A 20,213-nucleotide genomic window follows, 5' to 3' on the forward strand; every position below is an offset into this window, starting at 1 on the left:
ATTTCAGTGGCTCTCACAAACTAAAGGCATGCGAATGCTCGGCAGGAGGTGTTTGAGAGGTTGCGTACAAATATTGCATGCAATAATTCTGTCATGTTGTGTCTTCGACATCATTACACTGAGCCAGGACTGTTAAATGAGGAGCACAGCTGGTTGGCAGCTTTGCATTTCTTGAAGAGGGTTACATGCAGTGCTAGACTTTAATAATTAAAGTAGAAAAAACAGTGTCGCCCGACCCGCTGGGTTCGTAATCAGTACAAATGCAAAAACTACTAGCAGACGTCTTTTGTTGTTGTTGTGGAGGAGTCTGCCACTTACCATATGCCATTGTTTTTCTTCCCTTTTTCTCCCTAAATTTGTATGTCATAACATTAGCACCTTAATTGGAAGCATTTTTCCCCCCTCGTGTTGCTGGGTAATGATGCCGAAAATGGTTGTTTGAATTGACCCAATAAAAACATGTGATCTTTTTAACCCCCTTAGGATTTTGGGGACAAAATAAAGCTTTACAGATTTATATTAACAATGTTAATCTACATAAAAATATGTAACTAACTTGATAAAGCAGTATATAGTTGGATAATATCAGTAGCAGTGTTAGTATTAATAGTAAAGCTAATAATTTATATATTTCTATTTTTATTTAAACAATAATTGTACATTATTAATTAATAGTTGGTGGAATATTCATCAACTGTTTAATTTTCAATAGATTTTTTAGCAGTGGAATATAAATACTACTGATGATGATGTTGATGATGGTGATGATGATGATGATGATGATGATGATTTTGACGACAATGACGATGATCTGTTAATATCCAATTAATTTTTAAACATTTTTATACATTTTTATTATATTTAATCATCATTATTATTATAATCATCATCTATTTAATGTCCAATAGATTTTTAAGCAGTTGTGGAATAGTACTACTGATAATGATGATCATGATGATCTGTTAAAATCCAATTGATTTTTAAATGTTTTTTATACATTTTATAATATTACAAATAATACAACACAATTATATTTTTACAAAATAATAATCATAATCTGTTTAATATTCAATAGACTCTTAAGCAATTGTGGAATTGTAATACTGCTGATGATGATGATGATGATCCAACTGATTTTTTAAATACTTCTATAGATTTTTATAACATTTAAAATTTTAAAATAAAAAAAAATTATTTTAACATAATGATAATATTAATCATAATTATCATCATCAGTTCAACATTCAATAGATTTAAGCAGTTATAATAGTAATTCTACTGATGATGATTATGATGTTCAGTTAATTTTCAATTAATTTTAAAAATAATGCAATAAAATTGTATTATTACATCATCATCATCATAAAAAATATATTATAATAATCATCATCTATTTAATATTCATAGATTATGATGATGATGATGATGATGATGATTTATTAATATCAAATTGATTTTTAAACATTTGTATACATTTTATTCATTCATTCATTTTCTTTTCGGCTTAGTCCCTTTATTAATTCGGGGTCGCCACAGCAGGATGAACCGGCAACTTATCCAGCACATTTTTTTTTACGCAGCGGATGCCCTTCCAGCCACCTACCTAATTCACCTCTACCACATGTCTTTGGACCGTGGGGGAAACCGGAGCACCCGGAGGAAACCCACACAAACACAGGGAGAACATGCAAACTCCACACAGAAACGCCAACTGACCCAGCCAATGCTCCAACCAGCGACCTTCTTGCTGTGAGGTGACAGCAATACCAACTGCGTCCTATACATTTTATAATATTTAAAATATTATAATAAAAATGTTATCACATAATAATTATAATAACCATCATACTTATTATTACTATTATTATTATTATTATTATTGTTAATATTATTAAATTATTATCTGTTTAATATTGAGTAGAATTTTAAGCAATTGTGGATTAGCAATACTACTGATGATGATGGTGAGTATCATGATGATGATGATGATGATCTGTTAATATCAAATTGGTTTTTAAATATTTCTATAATTTTTTAAATATTTAAAATAAAAAATAAAAATGTTATTATAATATTAATAATCATAATCATCTTCTGTTTAATATACAATAAATTTAAGCATTTGTTAAATAGTAATACTACTGATGATGATTATGGAGATGATGTTCTGTTATTATCCAAATGATTTACATAATAATAATAATAATAATAATAATAATAATAATAATAATAATAAAAACAACAACAATGATGATAACATGCGACGCAGAGGCGCAGTAGGTAGTGCTGTCGTCTCACAGCAGGAAGGTTGCTGCTTTGAGCCTCGGCTGCGTCAGTTGGCATTTCTGTGTGGAGTTTGCATGTTCTCCCTGCGTTCGTGTGGGTTTTGTTCCAGGTGCTCCGGTTTATTTATTATATCTACAATTGACCTGTTATATTATTGAGAGTCTTCTCTCATTCTTTCCTGAAGGGGTGTTTTTCCCCCTTCATGTTATCTTCCAAAATACTGCAGTAATCCGACATGGCCCATGTAAAATCCGTTCATCTTAACCTTGGCTTTCTTTCTAGAATGTTAACTTGCAAGGTTTATGTTTGTTGTAGCCGTGGTTTGTTTGCTCTCTCCACAGGATTTTCCCTGAAGCAGGGCATTAGTGACCATATCTCAGAGGCTCTGAGGTCTTTATCATAAAGCTATCGGTTTATTTCAGGCTTTGATCCTCGAGGTAACCCCACAGGATGCCTTCTCAAATGGTTTGTTGTCATATTTATCCGCAGGTAGTCTCAAAGGAGCCACCATTGTGGACGCACTGGACACGCTGTACATTATGGAGATGTATGACGAATTTGAAGCCGCTACCGAATGGGTGGAAAAGAACCTCGACTTTAACATGGTGAGACTTAAGAGTTTTATACTAATTTCTGATGAGCCGATTGATTCGTATCTTTAAATGCTTTGGAAACTATTGTTAATGTAAGAGAATATTTCTGCATTGCTAATGGGTCTTGGGGATATGACAATGATCTCATATTATGATATAAGTACAGCCTTATTATCCTGCAGCCTAAGACCGGTTTACTCACTGAAGCTAAGCAGGGCTGAGCCTGGTCAGTACCTGGAAGGGAGTGAAAAACTAGGTTGCTGTTGGAAGTGGTGTTAAAGAGGCCATCAGGGGGCTTAGGAGTCCTAAAGCCACAGTATAGTGATGGGGACACTATACTGTCAGTGAGCATCGTCTAACGGATGAAACTGTAAACTGAGGTCCTGACTCTCTGTGGTCATTAAATATCTTATGGCACTTCTCGTAAAGAGTAGGGGTTTAAATCCGGTGTCCCAAATGATTGATTGCGAATATAGAAATATAAAATAAATATTTATAAAATATAAAACACTCATATCTTAGAAAGCAGTGTGGCTGATATTTAGCCAATAAAGGTCTCATCTTGGACTCATCAGCCAAAAAGAAATGATATTTTGAAACAAATTTTAGTTCATATATCAGCCATGATAATATCGGTTGATCTCTTACACATTGTAGTTCAAGTATAACTTTAACTTCAAGTTGTAGTTCATTGTTGTGCTGTGCTGTTATTCATAATATTGCCTACATCATTGTGGTGTAGAGCTGTAATCGGGCCATAAAAATTAGGCCTGATAGGGCCCCAGTCCGACAGAATTCGGCCCGAGCCCGACAGGTACATTTTGTTGACAGCTATAAAGCCCGAACCCGTTTATAGCCCGACATTATTCAAATGTGCACATAGTTGGTTTGGTAGTCAGTTTATCAGAACTGAACACATTTACAGCTAAATTCAATAATGCAAAACAAATAAGGATTATGTAAAACTGCTTAAATACTCTGAAACATATATAGTTAGTTAGTTGGTTAGTTAGTCAGTCAGTCAGTCAGTCAGTCAGTCAGTCAGTCAGTCAGTCAGTCAGTCAGTCAGTCAGTCAGTCAGTCAGTCAGTTAGTTAGTTTAGTTTTTGTTATTAGCACTGAATACATTTACAGGGAAATTCAATAAAACAATTGAGGATTACGTATAATGATGCTGGAAGTCCTCATCAGAAATCTGATTAATCAAAAAAGAAACTGGAATCAATATAGTCAATGATTATCAATATAATCATAGTTGATGAACAAATAAAGAATTAATGCATGCAGGAGAATATAGACAAAATTATTGCTTGGTTGGATGTTGGATCAGTTCTCTTTATAGTTGGATCAGCCTCTGTATTTAGACATTTCTAGTTAGGGATGGAAAAATTTTTTAGTACACCTTCAGTACGCCTCGGTTTAAGGCAGGAGAGAAGACTGTATCTGGGTCCAATCCTTTAATGAAGAGTGTTAAACAACTTTTAATTGAAAGGCTTTTCTTTCTACCCTCAAGCAATTCCAACAATGAAAGAGTCCACAAAAATCCCCTGTGAAATGGTTATTAATATTCAGCTTGTCTCTGGAATACTAAGCAACCCGTTTCTGATGCACCAAAGCTTCTATTTTTTTTAAATTATTATTATTCTTTTTTTTACAGTGGAATAATTGTAGCCATTGAAAGTTTAGTCATGCTGCTTCGATTGACCTCAGCTATCATCCAGTATTCTTTGAGAAGGTAAAAGGTGTTTAGTTGTGCAAGTAAGGCTATCTATGAGTCAAGCTTACATCATCACCATTCAGAGTAGTGTTCTCTCAAAGTGATTCAATCTTATTAGCAACTTATTTATTACAATGTGAGAGATTATTAATCCTTGGTGCCATTTGTTTTCAAATTACATTTTAAAATGAAAACGCTCCTTGTCTGCATTGGCATTTTATTGTTTTATTTTATTATTATTATTTCAGAAAATATTAATCCACAGGGTGCTTGTGTAACGATCATGAAAGGGTCTCAGAAAATCATATGCAATAGTCCAGACGACCAATCAAAGAGCAACTGTGTATAAAAATGACGCAATTTTCAAAAGTTTGCATGTTAGGCTACATTTAAACAACAATGATGTAGCTAAAAAAAAATGTTTTAAAAATGTCATATTTACAATACATTTTCAAAATGATCTGCATTTACACATCTGTGAAAATGGTCAAACATGCTGTATATTACGTATCTAAGGGCATTGTTTGCCACTGTCTCAGTTGACCACTTTGTTAATAAACACTACCTGTAGGTACGTGTCAATGTGCTGGTGTGTATGGAGAAATGGCTTTTGGCCCATTTCCACTGAATGGTGTGGTAGGGTGCGGTTCGGTACGCTTTGATGGCCGTTTCCACTGTACTGTACCACTTTTTGAGTACCCTTTCTAAAGTCGTCTTCTTAATGAACACCCACAAAGCCAAGAAGAAGAAAATCTGCAATGCTCTGTTTTTGTTTTATGAGGCTCTCTAAAAGTGCGAGCGGTTTCACTTTCTCCAAAGAGCTTTCTTGCACTTGCGTGTCTTTATTTGAAATAAACTTGAGCTGATGATAAAAACGTGCATGTGATTATTTAAGAGAAGCCGGAAAAAACGAAGGTGCAAATGATTCTTTCAGCAACCTAAAGCATGAACAAACGGTCAAGTTTAACTAAACAAATGTTTAACTTTTATCATCACCTTTTGGACTATTATGAACTCGGAATGACATAAATAATTTCTAACAGAGGTTATGTGTGCTGGTGAAGATTAAAGATACAGATGAGAGGTTTGCACTGACTGGCTATATTACGTGTTGTTTTTGAACCCAAATAAAAACTAAATGTATGCTGTGTGTAGTTCTTTTGTAATTGGTAATATTGGAGACTGTAAGGGCCCTATCATACACCCAGAGCAATGTGGCACAAGGCGCGACGCAATAGTTGTTTGCTAGTTTCAGCTTGGTGCAAGAGTCGTTTTGGCGTTTTGCGCCATGCTGTTTAAATAGCAAATGCATTTGCGCTCATAAGTGCGCCCATAGGCGTTCTGGTTTACAAAGGAAGGCGTTCAGAGGCGTATTGCTGGTGCGTTGCTTTTTTGAGAAACTGTAATAGATTTTTCAATAGACCAAAACAAAGCCAGTCTATTGTCCAGCGCAGAGCGCGTTAGTTGTGCGCCTCGTTTACACACTGCTTAATACACACAAGATGTAGAGCAATACGCAAATATCTTTACAAATGAAAAATTATTTCAATATTAAGGATATATAGAAGATATAATAAGGATATGTATATAGGATATAAATATAAAGGATTAAAATATTACAAAACATATTGTTTTCTAGCCTACATAAATTTAAAAACCACTGCCTTCATGCCTTCTTTATCTCGGGGGCTTTTTTCAGTTCATTCATAACAATTTGCTTTTGTATAATGTTATTAATATTAGCAGTATTATTTATTATATCCATATTTATATTTGTTTTTATTAAAAACAAGCTTAGATTTGCCCACCTGTCAGGTTTTAGACCATATGGGGCACAGCATGTGTATTAGGATATAACTCAGGTTTTTGACAACACTTCGTTATTATTGTTCATTAATTCGTTTGCTGTAAATTAGAACAGAATTTAGAAATGGTTTTGAAACAAATCTTTCAGCCCTAACAAACAAAATTAAAAGGCTAAGTGATGTCTGTGCTTACAAGGTTTCCCTATCCACGAGAGCGAAAGTGAAAGTAAAATATGCTTTGTTTAACTTTGACATAACCATAACAAAAGTTCTTCATTAATAATAACAACGCATTAGCTAGTGTAAATGTCACCATTGCTCTTTGAATTTGAATTTAAATGTATTTATTTCATAGGGAAATGCACAACAATACATTGACCTTAAAAGGGAGGTATGTTTTGTGCAAGGCAAACCGCTATTTTCCACCTGCAGTCCCTGCACAGGTAGATCTAAAAACTCTCAACAAATAAAAATATTGCAACGTAAATTATACAGGCTCACTCACACAAATAACACACAAACGATCAAACACAAACATTTCTTCCAGATTAGCTTGATATGTTAAACGTCTAGCATTTTTGGTTTATGAGGTCGTTCCTGAATCCTCATTACCACATTGCGTTGTTCTACACACTGCTCAGATTGCTTTACAGAGAAATCCAACCCTGGAGCAGAATGGAGGAGTAGAGGCTCTCCACTATATCAACAGCCCTGATCTCTCATCTTTTATGCTGTGGGATTCTTTTATTCCTGTAAAAGGCAGCATCATGGAAGGTCAGATTTTTAGACTGCTGTGTTGCAGTGACCACAAATCCCAACTGGACTCGAACCAGAGTGAGATAACCTTTCAGACAGAGACACTATACTGCCAGTGGATCGAAAAACCTCATCAAAGGCATATAAATAGAACTTCCCTTTTTATAAGACTTACCAATCAGAGACATCCCGTGAGGCAGAGAATGCAAGCACAGTGTGGCTTGATGTCTAAATCTGTAGTTTATGGTGGGGTTTTATTAGTAGTTCGCATTAATGACTGAAATAAAATAAATGTTAAATGTTTTTAAATCTGTATAACACTAACTTATAGCAGTTAATTGTTAGAAAATAGTTTATTTAGTTTAAATATATTTTAAAACATTTAAATAATAAAGTGAATATAATTAAAATACATATTTTTATATATATATATATATATATATATATATATATATATATATATATATATATATATATATATATATATATATATATATATATGTATAAAAATTATATATAGAGATAAATATTACATTTGAGAAAAATTTTACCTAGTAAAGCTGTAACAATTTATCTTTAGAACAGGCAATGTTTAACTATTATCATCACCTTTTGGATTATTATGAACTTGGAATGACGGAACAGAGGTTACAGAGGTTTACATGTGTTGGTGAAGATTTAAGGTACAGATTTGCACTGACTGTGGGCTATATTTCGTGTTGTTTTTGAACCTAAATAAGGACTAAATGCATGCTGTGTGTAGTTTTTTTTGTAATTGGTAACATATCGGAGACTGTAATGGTGTGTATGTGTTCATTTATATTGCATTTATTTACTTATTTAATATAATTGCAGACGTTAGTTGGCTAGTTTGCCTACTTTATATTTAGGCTATCATTGATTTGCAGTTATAATTCAATTATTTTCATAGAAAGTTTACTAATCAACATTTAAACATTTGTATTGTTGTGTATAAATAATGTTTTGTGAGAAGTGCTTCTCATATGATATGTGAATGACCTGTACAGCTTTGTCAACATTTGTACAGCTTTTTCAACATTTTCTCAAGCAAGAATGACATCATCTGGAACTTACTGTCGTTTACCACGCCCATCAAAAGGCTACCTAAGAAAACAAATCGAATTAGTTTACAAATGAAGTTACGTGTAATAAAACAAAATGACATACAAAAAAATATTTAACACATGAAGAAAGGGATGTGTAGAAAGGCAGTAAAGCCCAGACAGTAGCTGGAATTTCTCAGCAGTTTTGTAAATTAATGTTCACTGCTTCAATCCAACATCTACCTTAGCAGGATGATGAAGATGGAACCAGGGTGGACATTTCAGCAAGACAATGGTCCAAAACACAGCCAAGGAAACTCTCAAATGCTTTCAGAGAAAGAAAATCAAGCTGCAGAATGGCCCAGCCAATCACCTGACTTGAATCCAATAAAAAATAAAAATGACATATCAGATTTTTTAGACAAGACCCACTAAACTATCAAGATTTTTACACACTGCTAAGGTCTGAAAACTTGATCTTTGTCTCACTTTTCATATAACAATAAAACTTTGTAACACAGTCCCAATGCATACTTAAAAGTCTTACCTAGCCTAAGAACATTAAGTTCTGACATTATTCAAAAGATTAATAATTATATGAATTATATTAATAACTCAGATGCTTATACAGTGCTTAAACATTTAGAAATACAAATCTTTACATGCAAAATGTTTCACTAAATCGGTGGGCAGGAAATCTTTATCATAATCTATTTAAACCAGTGTCAGACAGGCCTGTTTATAGTCATCAAAAAGATTAAGGCATCATCTGGAAACATCTGTTGTCACTGAAAGCATTGAAGCATTTGAAAGGAGTCTATATCAATAAGACCCATAATCACCCCGAGACATCAGCCATTTATCTTGCCTAATCCGGATATTTACCAATGCAATGCCCAATATATTTGTTTATACCCTGCCTGTGTAACGTTATTTGATGATGCATGATAACACTTGCCTATGCTGAGCAACAAGTGGGTCATTATTGTTTGGTTGCCCGGAGACGCTAATATTTCACCTCACAAACCATCGGATGAGACCGCAAATGTCTTACTGTGGTCAGACTGTTTAACATCACATGGCAAAGGCTAAATGAGACTTGCGGTTATATGCTACAGGTTGCATATTGATGCAGGAAAATGTAAAGGATGCCAAATAAAACGGCTGCTCTACACATTTGGTTATGCTCACCTGTAACTGGTTTTGAGATCTACCATCACATTTGATATGAACACTCAAGAGAAAAATGCTACAGACTTGAGCTGCACTCTAAAAAATGAGTTTCAAACAACAAATTTGCTTTGGGAGAACGTGAAGGAATTAAGTTCACGTATTAGTTTTAACATGTTTAAGTGGATTGAACAAAAAACAAATAAGTTGCCAACACATTTTTATGTGTTTAAAATCATATTGCCTGAAAACCGGTACTCTAGTGCTATAGTATTCTCTAACGCAGATAAATATAAAAGTGTGATGAAAGTGTAACATCAATGAGATTTGTGTTCTCTTTTTTCATTATTTGAAGACGCACTCTGAAGAAAATGTCTTCTCTTTATAGCTCTGTATCCTGAGAGTGTTGTATTTGTTCATGTAACATGTGCACCATAGGATACCCCTCTACCCGACGCTCACAGTTTCCCAAATCCACACACACAAAAAAAAAAAAATCCTCGCTCAGACTTCACCCTCCTACGGGAGCTTGTTTGTATCTTTGTTCAATCCCAGCAGAGCTTTATCAGCTCTGTTGTTGTGTTGTTCTCTTTCTTTGTACTGTGTTTGGTGTGTGAGGGTAAAATGTGTTCACAGTACACACACTTTCTTCCTGTTCTTTTTATTATTAGTTTCTCTTTTACACTTTCCAGTCTGCAGTTCAGGATGAGCCAGTCTTAGTTTTTTTGGGGGGGGGGGGGGGGGGGGGAGCTTAAATGTTTACATCGTCTCTTGCTTGCCTGTGTTTCGTTCCCTCAGAATGTAATGAGTTGTTTTCTTTTTCACACTTTACACACTGTAAAAAAATGCAGGGTTCCACACAATTACTTCATGTTGTCCCAACACAAATCAATTAAGTTAGTTGCTTTTACAAATTTAACTTGAATAAACATAAAACAAGTAGGGGTGCTTTCACAACTAAAAAAAGTCTTGTTTGCTCAGTTAGCACAGTTGTTTGACATATATGAATCCAGCAATCATTCCTACGTGCAGTTGTGTGTTTCATGTTGAATACGAATGTAAAAGCATGCTGAAATATTACTGAGAGCTGTTTATCTGTTAGGAAAATTGACCGAAATTACCATCTGATATAAAAAATATATATATTTTAGTCTTATAATATGTTGTATTAGGCTTATTGTTTTGTTCATTTCTGCATTGACACCTCAAAAGAAAGATCAACATCTGCTTAGATCTGACTGCAGTCTCGCTTCATTTGTTTTTTTCTATGATATTGTTAAGAAAAATATGCTCTGCACCCTGACGCATGGTATAACAGGCTTGTGCTTATTCTCTTAATGAGTTATTGGTGTGTTTTGAGAATAACGTGCATTAAACCAATTAGAGTCTCATCTCACATTCCCTTTAAAAGTCAGTTGTGTCGCACCACCACATTCACTATTTACATGGCGGACTTTGCAAGTGGGAAAACTGAACGCTTCATTAGCGAGACAACAGTTAAACAGACCATCTGCTGCACGAGGTTAAAGAATGAGCCTCCTCCATTCAGCCTCTTTACTTTTACTCTTTACTTTACACCTTTACTTTTTATGGAGGAAACAATGTTGTACACACTCCACTGAAGACATCTATTAGCCTACATATTTAATTTAGTTTGAGCGCAAAAAAATTGTTTCAAAACTATTTCTTAAATCAGTTCTAATTTCCAGCAAATGAATAAATGAACAATATAAATGAAGATCCTTCAATTTATTCATATGTAAAGATATTTGTGTATTACTGTACATTTTGTGTTTATTAAGCAATAAGCAATGTTTACTGTATGCGCTTGGACCCGCATAGGCACATAAATAACAATAACGTGTTCTGCACTGGATTTTACATCAGCTTTTAGTTGGTCAATGGCGTGGTCTATTTCAGTTCCCCAAAATAGCAACACGCCAACAATGCGCCTTAACACACTTCCTTTTTAGACCAGCACATCCGTGAGTCCACAAACGGGTACACATTGATTTGCTATTTAAACAACGTGGCACAAAAAAATTAACATTACAGTTGCGCTGGTCATTGATTTAGTTACCTTAATCACTTTTACAAATTTAAGCAGATTGAACATAAAAATTAAGCCCCCCAAAAAAATTATGTGCCAAAAAAACACACAAAAAAATGTGTTGATTGTGTGATGTAACTAATTTTAAATAAGTAGTTTAAACCAGTAGCAAATTTTTGAGGGCAGTCTGCAGTTCAAAAAGAAACCAGCCTACGTTTATTTTGGAGGGGTCAGCTTAAATATTTACAATGTTTCTTGTTTTCCTGTGCTTCATTCCTTCAGAATGCAATAAGTTATTTATTCATGTTTTTTTTTTTTTTTTTTACACTATACACACTGAAAAAAATGCTTGTTTCCACACAACTTCTTCATGTTGTCCCAAAACAAATCAATGAAGTTGCCTTAATAATTTTACACATTTAAGTGAATTGATCATAAAACAATTTAGTTGTTTCAATAAACACACAAAAAAAATGTTGTTTCAACACTTAAATAAGTAGTTTGATCAAGCAGCAAATGTCATTTACACTTTACACCATGTAAAAAATGCTGGGTTCCACGTTTTTCAGTGAATTAGGCATAATGCAATTAAGTCCCAATAACATTATGTGCCAAAAAACACAAAAATGTGTCGTTTCAACTTTCAATAAGCAGCATATTTCATTTTTTGAATGGAGTCTGCTGTCAGTCTTTTTTGCCGGGGTGAGCTTTAATATTATCATCGCTTCTTGTTTTCCTGTTTCGTTCCCTCATAATAAAATTAGTTATTAGTTATTTCCTTTTTTCACTTCACACACTGTAAAAGGCAAAAAAAAATTAAATAAATAAATAAATAAATAAATAAATAAATAACTTGTGTCGTTTCAACTCATTTTAAAGTTAGTAGTTTGAACAAACAGCAAACGTCTTTACACTTTACACACTGTAAACAATGCAGGGTTCCACAAAATTACTTCATGTTGTCCCAACATAAACTGATTAAGTTAACTTAACTGTTTTACAAATTTAAGTGAATTAAACATAAAACAATTAAGTTGTATTAAAAAACAAAAAATGTGTTGTCTTAACTCATTTTAAATAAGTAATTTGGTAGCAAATGTCATTTTTTTGAGTGCCAGTCTCAGTTTGTCTCTTGTTTTCCTGTGCTTTATTCCTTCAGAATGCAATGAGTTTTATTTATTTATTTATTTTTTTACTTTACACATTGAAAAAATGCTTGTTTCCACACAACTCCTTATTGTTGTCCCAACACAAATCAATTAAGGTGCCTTAATAATTTTACACATTTAAGTGGATTGAACATAAAACAATTTAGTTGTTTCAATAAACACACAAAAAATGTTGTTTCAACACTTAAATAAGTAGTTTGATCAAGCAGCAAATGTCATTTACACTTTACACCATGTAAAAAATGCTGGGTTCAACATTTTTCAGTGAATTGAACATAAAAGAATTTAGTCCCGAAAACATTGTGCCAAAAAACACAAAAATGTGTCGTTTCAACTTATTTTAATTATGAAGTTTGAACAAGCAGCACATTTCATTTTTTGAATGGAGTCTGCTGTGAGTCTTATTTGCCGGGGTGAGCTTTAATATTATCATTGTTTCTTGTTTACCTGTGTTTTGTTCCATCATAATAAAATTAGTTATTACCTTTTTTCACTTCACACTGTAAAAGACAAAGAAAAATAAAAAATTGTGTTGTTTAAAATCATTTAAAAGTTAGTAGTTTGAACAAACAGCAAACGCCTTTACACTTTGCACACTGTAAACAATGCAGGGTTCCACACAATTACTTCATGTTGTCCCAACACAAATTGATTAAGTTAACTTAATTGTTTTACAAATTTAGGTGAATTAAACATAAAACAATTAAGTTGTACCAAAAACAAAAAAAACAAAAAAATGTTTTAACTCATTTTAAATAAGTCATTTGGAAAAAGTAGCAAATGTCATTTTTTTGAGTACCAGTCTCAGTTTGTCTTGTTTTCCTGTGCTTTATTCCTTCAAAATGCAATCAGTTATTTGTTTGTTTGTTTGTTTTTTACACTTTAAATCAAGTTAACTTGATTGTTTTATGTTTAATCTAAAAAAATTTGTGAAACAATTAAGTTGTCCCAAAAAAACACGAAAAATTGTGTTGTTTCAACTCATTTAAATAAGTAGTTTTAAGAAGCACCAAATGTCATTTTTGAGAACAGTCTGCAGTTCAAAATGAGCCAGTCTCAGTTTTTAGGGGGGCTTAAATATTAACATCATCTCTTGTTTTCCTGTGTTTTGTTCCTTCAGAATGCTGAAATCTCCGTCTTTGAAGTGAACATCCGTTTTGTCGGAGGCCTTCTGTCTGCCTATTATCTCTCAGGCAAAGAGGTATGTAAACCTGCAGTGTTACAGATGTTTTGTCACGCTTTACCAAAACCACAATGTCTGCTTATGGCCAACGGATTTGATATTCAAGCTGGCGATAATTGACACACTGCCTGAAGGAAGCTTGGAGCTTGTAGCTGGCATTTGTTTTCAGCTCCTACGCATTTAAAGACACCGTTTCCCCCCGAATCTGTTGGAAATCATTGACATTTATAGTTGGCGGAGCACAATAGACCTCTCAGGAGAGCCATGGGGGGATTAGGGCTGGTCTTCTCCCGGTGGTCCGACTGTTTGCCCGAACGTTGAGCCAAGTCAAACAAACACACACACACACTCGGTCATCCCACTTAGAGCTTATTCTGGAAGCTCTGTGCTCACTTTGATAAATTGAAAGCCTTTTTTTTTAAAGCCAAAAAAGATGTTGGACTCTCAAGCGTGGCCTGCAGTACTCGCACACATACACACAAAAGCCCATTTCCAAGACTTCATTGAATCAGGCTAATGCAGAACTTTGCTCATATTTCAGATCTCCCTGTTCTGTAAATTAGATTTCCCCCCCTCCCAGAAGCATCTGGCCAGGACGTAAAGGATCTGATTCAAATCGAAAGAGTGGCTTTTCTCTCGACTGAATGCTCAGGGCTTTTTCTTGAACCGTCCCACAGCAAATGCATGTGCTCGCAGTGATAGTGTAAGCTTTCATTTTTGTGCGCCGCAGAACAGAGCTTTGTCCGGAGGGGGATCGGATCACTGTGTGAGCTTCATCAGGCCTGTCTGCTCTTCTGCTTGTGTTGATGTAAGGCAGACCCCTTCAGCAGAACTACTAGCGCAGAGTAGCTGTAGTAGTGATGCAGAAAAAAGAAAAGAAAAGATTAAATCTTATGGGAAATGTTCATTTTTGCCTCTGTGGCTCAATAGATTTAAGTTTTTGTTTTTGAAGCGTTGTTTTTGCATTGCATGTTTTATTAATCGTGTTGAAGATGACCATATGTAGATTGCTATGGTATTTAAATGTTTTCTTTGATGGAAATGGAAATGAAAATTAAATTAAGTATATAATATATACTTATATATATATATATATATATATATATATATATATATATATATATATATATATATGCAAATGAACTAATTTGAAAAAAAAAATTGTTTATTCAGATGATAATATAAAATACACTCATCGACCACTTTATTAGGTACACCCTATTAGTACCGTATTGGACCCAATTTTGCCTTTAGAACTGCCTTAAACCTTCATGGGGTAGATTCAACAAGGTTCTGGAAATATTCCTCAGAGAGTTTGGTCCATATTGACATGATGGCATCACACAGTTACTGCAGGTTTGTCGGCTGCACATTCATGATGCGAATCTCCCATTCTACTACATCCCCTGCTCTATTGGATTGAGGTCCGGTGACTGTGGAGGCCGTTTTAGTACAGTGAACTCATTGTCATGTTCAAGAAACCAGTCTGAGTTGATTCATGCTTTATGTCATGGTGCATTATCCTGGTGGAAGTAGCTATCAGAAGATGGGTACACCTCAGGTAGGCTGTGGCGTTGACATGATGCTCAGTTGGTACTGTCGGGCCCAAAGTGTGACAAGAAAATATCCCCCACACCAATACACCACCAGCACCAGCCTAAATCATTGATAGAAGGCAGGATGTATCCATGCTTTCATGTTGTTAATGCTAAATTCTGACCCTACCATGCGAATGTTGCTGCTGAAATCGAGACTCATCAGACCAGGCGACATTTTACCCAATCTTATATTGTCCAATTTTGGTGAGCCTGTGCAAATTGTAGCCTCAGTTTTCTGTTCTTAGCTGACAGGAGTGGCACCCGGTGTGGTCTTCTGCTGCTGTAGTCCATCCGTCTCAAGGTTGGACATGTTGTGCGTTCAGAAATGCTCTTCTGCATACTTCGGTTGTAACAAGTGGTTATTTGAGTTTCTGCTGCCTTTCTATCAGCTCGAACCAGTCTGGCCATTCTCCTCTGACTTCTTGCATCAAAAATGCATTTGTGCCCACTGGATATTTTCTCTTTATCCGACCATTCTCTGTAAATTCTAGAGATGGTTGTGCGTGAAAATTCCAGTAGATCAGCAGTTTCTGAAATAATCAGATCAGCCCATCTGGCACCAACAATCATGCCACATAAAAAGTCATTAAAAAACGTTTCTGATGATGCTCTGTTTAAACTGCAGCAGATCATCTAGACCAGGGGTGTCAAATTCAATTCCTGGAGGGCCGAAGCCCTGCACAGTTTAGTTCCAACCCTGCTTCAACACACTTACCTGTAGGTTTCATACAAGCCTGAAGGACTCAATTAGTTTGATCAGGTGTGTTTAATTAGGGTTGGAACTAAACTGTGCAGAGCTGCGGCCCTTTTGGAACTGAGTTTGACACCTGTGCTCTAGACTATGTCTACTGCTGCTACGAGTTGCTGCTATGTGATTGGCTGATTAGAATAGGTGTACCTAATTAAGTATAATAAATATTATGAAGCAATACATTTTATCATTATCCTTTAGGCTAAGTTTTTATTTCAATATTTATACTGACTAATTGCATAGCACTAATTTAAGCAAAATAATGCAATAATAATAACAAAAATATTACTAATAATTTGTTGTTTTTATATACTATGCACACACATTTTTGCAAAGTGAGGTGTAATGTAGAAATTTTTAATTATATGAAAATAATATTGTAGATTTTCAAACTTATGTTAATGTTTACATTTTTTAACATTAATAACATGTTATAATCTAAAATATTTCAACAGCAGGTTTTAATGCATGTTTATTGAGCACTTTTTTTACATAATGCTGTGATTCGATTACAATGATGAAATATATTAGCATAAATAATTGTTTATTTTATAAACAATAAATTTGTTTATAAAATAATTGTTATTTATTTTTAATAATTAAAATAATTATTATTGGATAATAAACAAGTGAACAAATGTATTATTTTCATTTAAGTAAATATAAATTTATTATCATTTTTTCTTTGCGTTTAAGTGCTATTGCTTAACCATGAAAACTATTTTGTTAATTATCAAATGGAAATTAAAATAAATGTAAATCACTGGATTAAAATAAATGTATATTTTTTTTAACAATCATTGTTATTTTCTGTTAAAACTTTGTCCTTGTTAAATTTTTAGCATACTAAATAACTGCTAATGTATTTCATTATAATGAATCAAATAAAGCATGAAAGCCTACTGAACCCCACACAAACCTTACCGCACAATCTCTACATCTGACACATTATACCCTTATCCGCCTAACCCCATTGTAGTCCACTCCCTTTAATGAGACGTGACCTCTTAATGTCATCCCGCACCGAGATTCAGATTTCCTTTGACGGCTTATATAAGATGGGTGTGTGTCGCGAAGAAACGCTGCCTGTTGAAAGTAAATAGTTGGTTGTCAAACAACGTTTCAGATAACACCGAAGGTCTCAGCTATCTCTCTTGTTGTGAATAGTCTAACGGTGATATAAATCTTTGAACACTACATTATTGTTCTCTCAGCAAGACGCAAGCTGGTTTCATCACTGTGTATTGACTAGGGAGGAAAACCGTACGAAGCGGATGAATACAAAGTGGGCAGCAGTGAGTCCAGGTTTGAAGCACAGCAAGCACTGATGAAAGTCCTTCACTGCGGTAATCTCAGACACTCAGGATAATGAGACGCCCTCCTGCCTACCTTCATAATAATGTGCGCCCTGTTCTGAGAAATGTTGATTAGTGGAGATCTGTAGCCTTCAGGTAGCCAACCCACGACAGGAGATCTTGGTCAATTTGTCTGGATTTAAATTCTTACTTGGCTTTTGGAGAATGGAATCTTTTGGAAACCCAAACCCATTATGGGATTCCTCCAACACCATGTGGTTAAATGAACTGGTGGGTAATAATGTCACTATCACCACTGTGAAGAAGATTTTCTTGGCTGCCTTTGGATCTATATGGTTTCCATGTACTGCCAAGTAAAATGACGTGTTTTTCGTTATCGTTTTTACTTTTCAACATATGCGTTCTTGCATGATTCAAGGTTAAAAACTGGAATATTTGGTGTTTTTTGGAATTTGTTTCTAATAATATAAAACCTTTGTGACACTTGTATTTTAAAGCAACTTGCATAGGGCATGTTTTCAATCAAGCAAAGTCTGCGAAGCACACAATTAGATGTGTCAAAAATTGGAGGATTGATAGATTAAATAGTAGATAGAAAGGTGTAAAAATGGATGCATAGATGGATAGATGAACGAATGAATGGATGGATGGGTGGATAAATGAACGAACAGATGGATGGATTAATGGATGCTTGGACGGATGAATGGATGAGAAATGGGTGAATGTAAAGATGTGTAGAAAAACGGTTGGATGGATGGATGGATGGATGGATGGATGGATGGATGGATGGAAAAGGTGTGTATAGATAGACAGACAAATGGGCGGAGAGATTGCCATTTACCAGATGGAGAGATGGATGGATGGATGGATGGATGGATGGATGGATGGATGGACGGACGAATGGGCGGAGAGATTGCCATTTACCAGATGGAGAGATGGATGGATGGATGGATGGATGGATGGACGGACGGACGGATGAGTGAACATGGATGGATGCTTGGACGGATCAATAGATGGACAGATGGATAGATGAATGGATGAAAAATGGGTGAATAAATGTAAAAATGTTTAGAAAAATGGTTAATTGATAAATTAATAGGATGGATGGATGAACAGATGGATAGATAGATGGATGGATGCATGGATGGACTGATGGAGAAGGGGTAAATAGATGGCATTGCCATTTACCAGATAGGGAGGTGGATGGACAGATGAACGAATGGATGCATGGATGGATGCATAGACAAATCAATAGATGAACAGATGGATAGATGGATGAAAAATGGGTGAATGAATGTAAAGATGTGTAGAAAAAATGGTTGGTTGATAGATTAATAGAGTTGATGAATTTAAATGTATTAGTGTTTTTGTACATATCAGGTATGGAACTCCATTTGCAGCACAGTTAGGGGCTGATCATACCGAACGCTCTTTTTGTATTGAGGCACATATTTTGAATGATTTACTAACGACTGCGAGCATTTTGCATGCTGACTATGTGCCTTGCACACCTTGCATTTTAACCACCTGCTGCACCTCGCGTTTTTGTTGTTGCACGCCATGCGTTCGCAGTTGAAAACAGTCAACTCTGAGCGAAAAAAGCACATTACGTCAGTCGCTTCTTTTCATTCTCCACTCATAAAAGCAGAGGAAGGGTTTCCGTTGAGGTGACTGCAGTATTTGTGTTGTCAAAATCAAAATCGCAACTGCAAGTGCAAAGATGATGCCTCAGTTTCTCATTATTATTCATAGCGGAGTTTTCTTATCCTATGAGAAGAGCTGGCTTCTTAAATATTCATGAGAGCATGTGCTTTCTGAGCGCAAAGCAGACCTGGCTGGCAGTGCCAAGCTCAACTGTGAAATCCTACGTTGATGACTGGGTGAGACGCGTTCGCGGACCCACGGCACGCAGTATTTAGTCGTTCATGAAGGCTTGTATGTGTTTGTTTGCATGATCCAGGGGGTTTGTTGTATGTTTTTCCCCACAATCCTGTCAGGGTCAATACCGCAAAGTTTTGTGTGCTGCAAGCATTTTTGTCGGGAGAGCAGTACGAGAATTGGAGAATGGCTGGCGTTGTCTTTTATCAGGGGTTCGTTCACATTTAAACACATTGCCGTGCTGCTGTGTTCGCCGAAATCCTCCAGATTACCAGCAGGGCTAATGGTTAAAATCAATGACTGTAAAAAATATGGACGACGCGACAGCCCTTTTTCCCATTGAACGCCTTGAGGGCAAAACGCCTGCTTGACGGGCACAAACTGTCGCAAAAGACTGCTGAAATTGGAGCCTTGACATGCGCAGAAGGATTGTCTGATGGAGCCAGAGGAGGAGCCGCGAAAATGAGCGGAGACGAGCTTCCAACCAAACGCTTTATGTAAAATTAACCACGCCCCCCGAACTTCTCAGCATGCGTTTGCTGTCATATCAACACAAATGGATGTAATAACGTTAACAAATATGAGGGTTTTATATATTCAATCGCACCAGCTCCAGGCCGCAGCGCATAACCTACTCGCGGCGTCGCGGGCTGATTCCGGCTCGCATGCGGCAGTGCCGGCTCGCTCGGCCGCCACATCTGGCTCGATTGACTCGGGCTGGAATTGGGTAGTGAGTCCAGGCATCCGGAGTAGGTCCAGCAGAGGTAGTCAGTCTGAGCTCTAAGAGATAAGTCTCCGGCAGGCGAGAATCTAGCCGGAACTGTGTTTTGCTATCTGGGTGGCTAGGCGTGTATCAGCAAACTAATAAAGCCCGAAAA

At 35.6% G+C, this 20,213-nt stretch overlaps 1 protein-coding gene across 1 annotated transcript in view; it reads left to right on the top strand.

The window, feature by feature from the left end:
- The window catches only part of man1a1 (mannosidase, alpha, class 1A, member 1), a 219,887-nt gene that overhangs the window by 79,172 nt on the left and 120,502 nt on the right, over nucleotides 1-20,213 (top strand). The window contains exons 3-4 of the mRNA XM_087298827.1: nucleotides 2,776-2,891; nucleotides 13,730-13,810. Of these exons, the coding sequence (XP_087154953.1) occupies nucleotides 2,776-2,891; nucleotides 13,730-13,810 (197 nt within the window). The remainder of the gene's footprint in view (nucleotides 1-2,775; nucleotides 2,892-13,729; nucleotides 13,811-20,213) is intronic.

The sequence above is a fragment of the Danio rerio genome, chromosome 20 (genome assembly GCF_052040795.2).
Source record: "Danio rerio strain M-AB ecotype USA chromosome 20, GRCz13ab, whole genome shotgun sequence".
Lineage (NCBI taxonomy): Eukaryota > Metazoa > Chordata > Actinopteri > Cypriniformes > Danionidae > Danio > Danio rerio.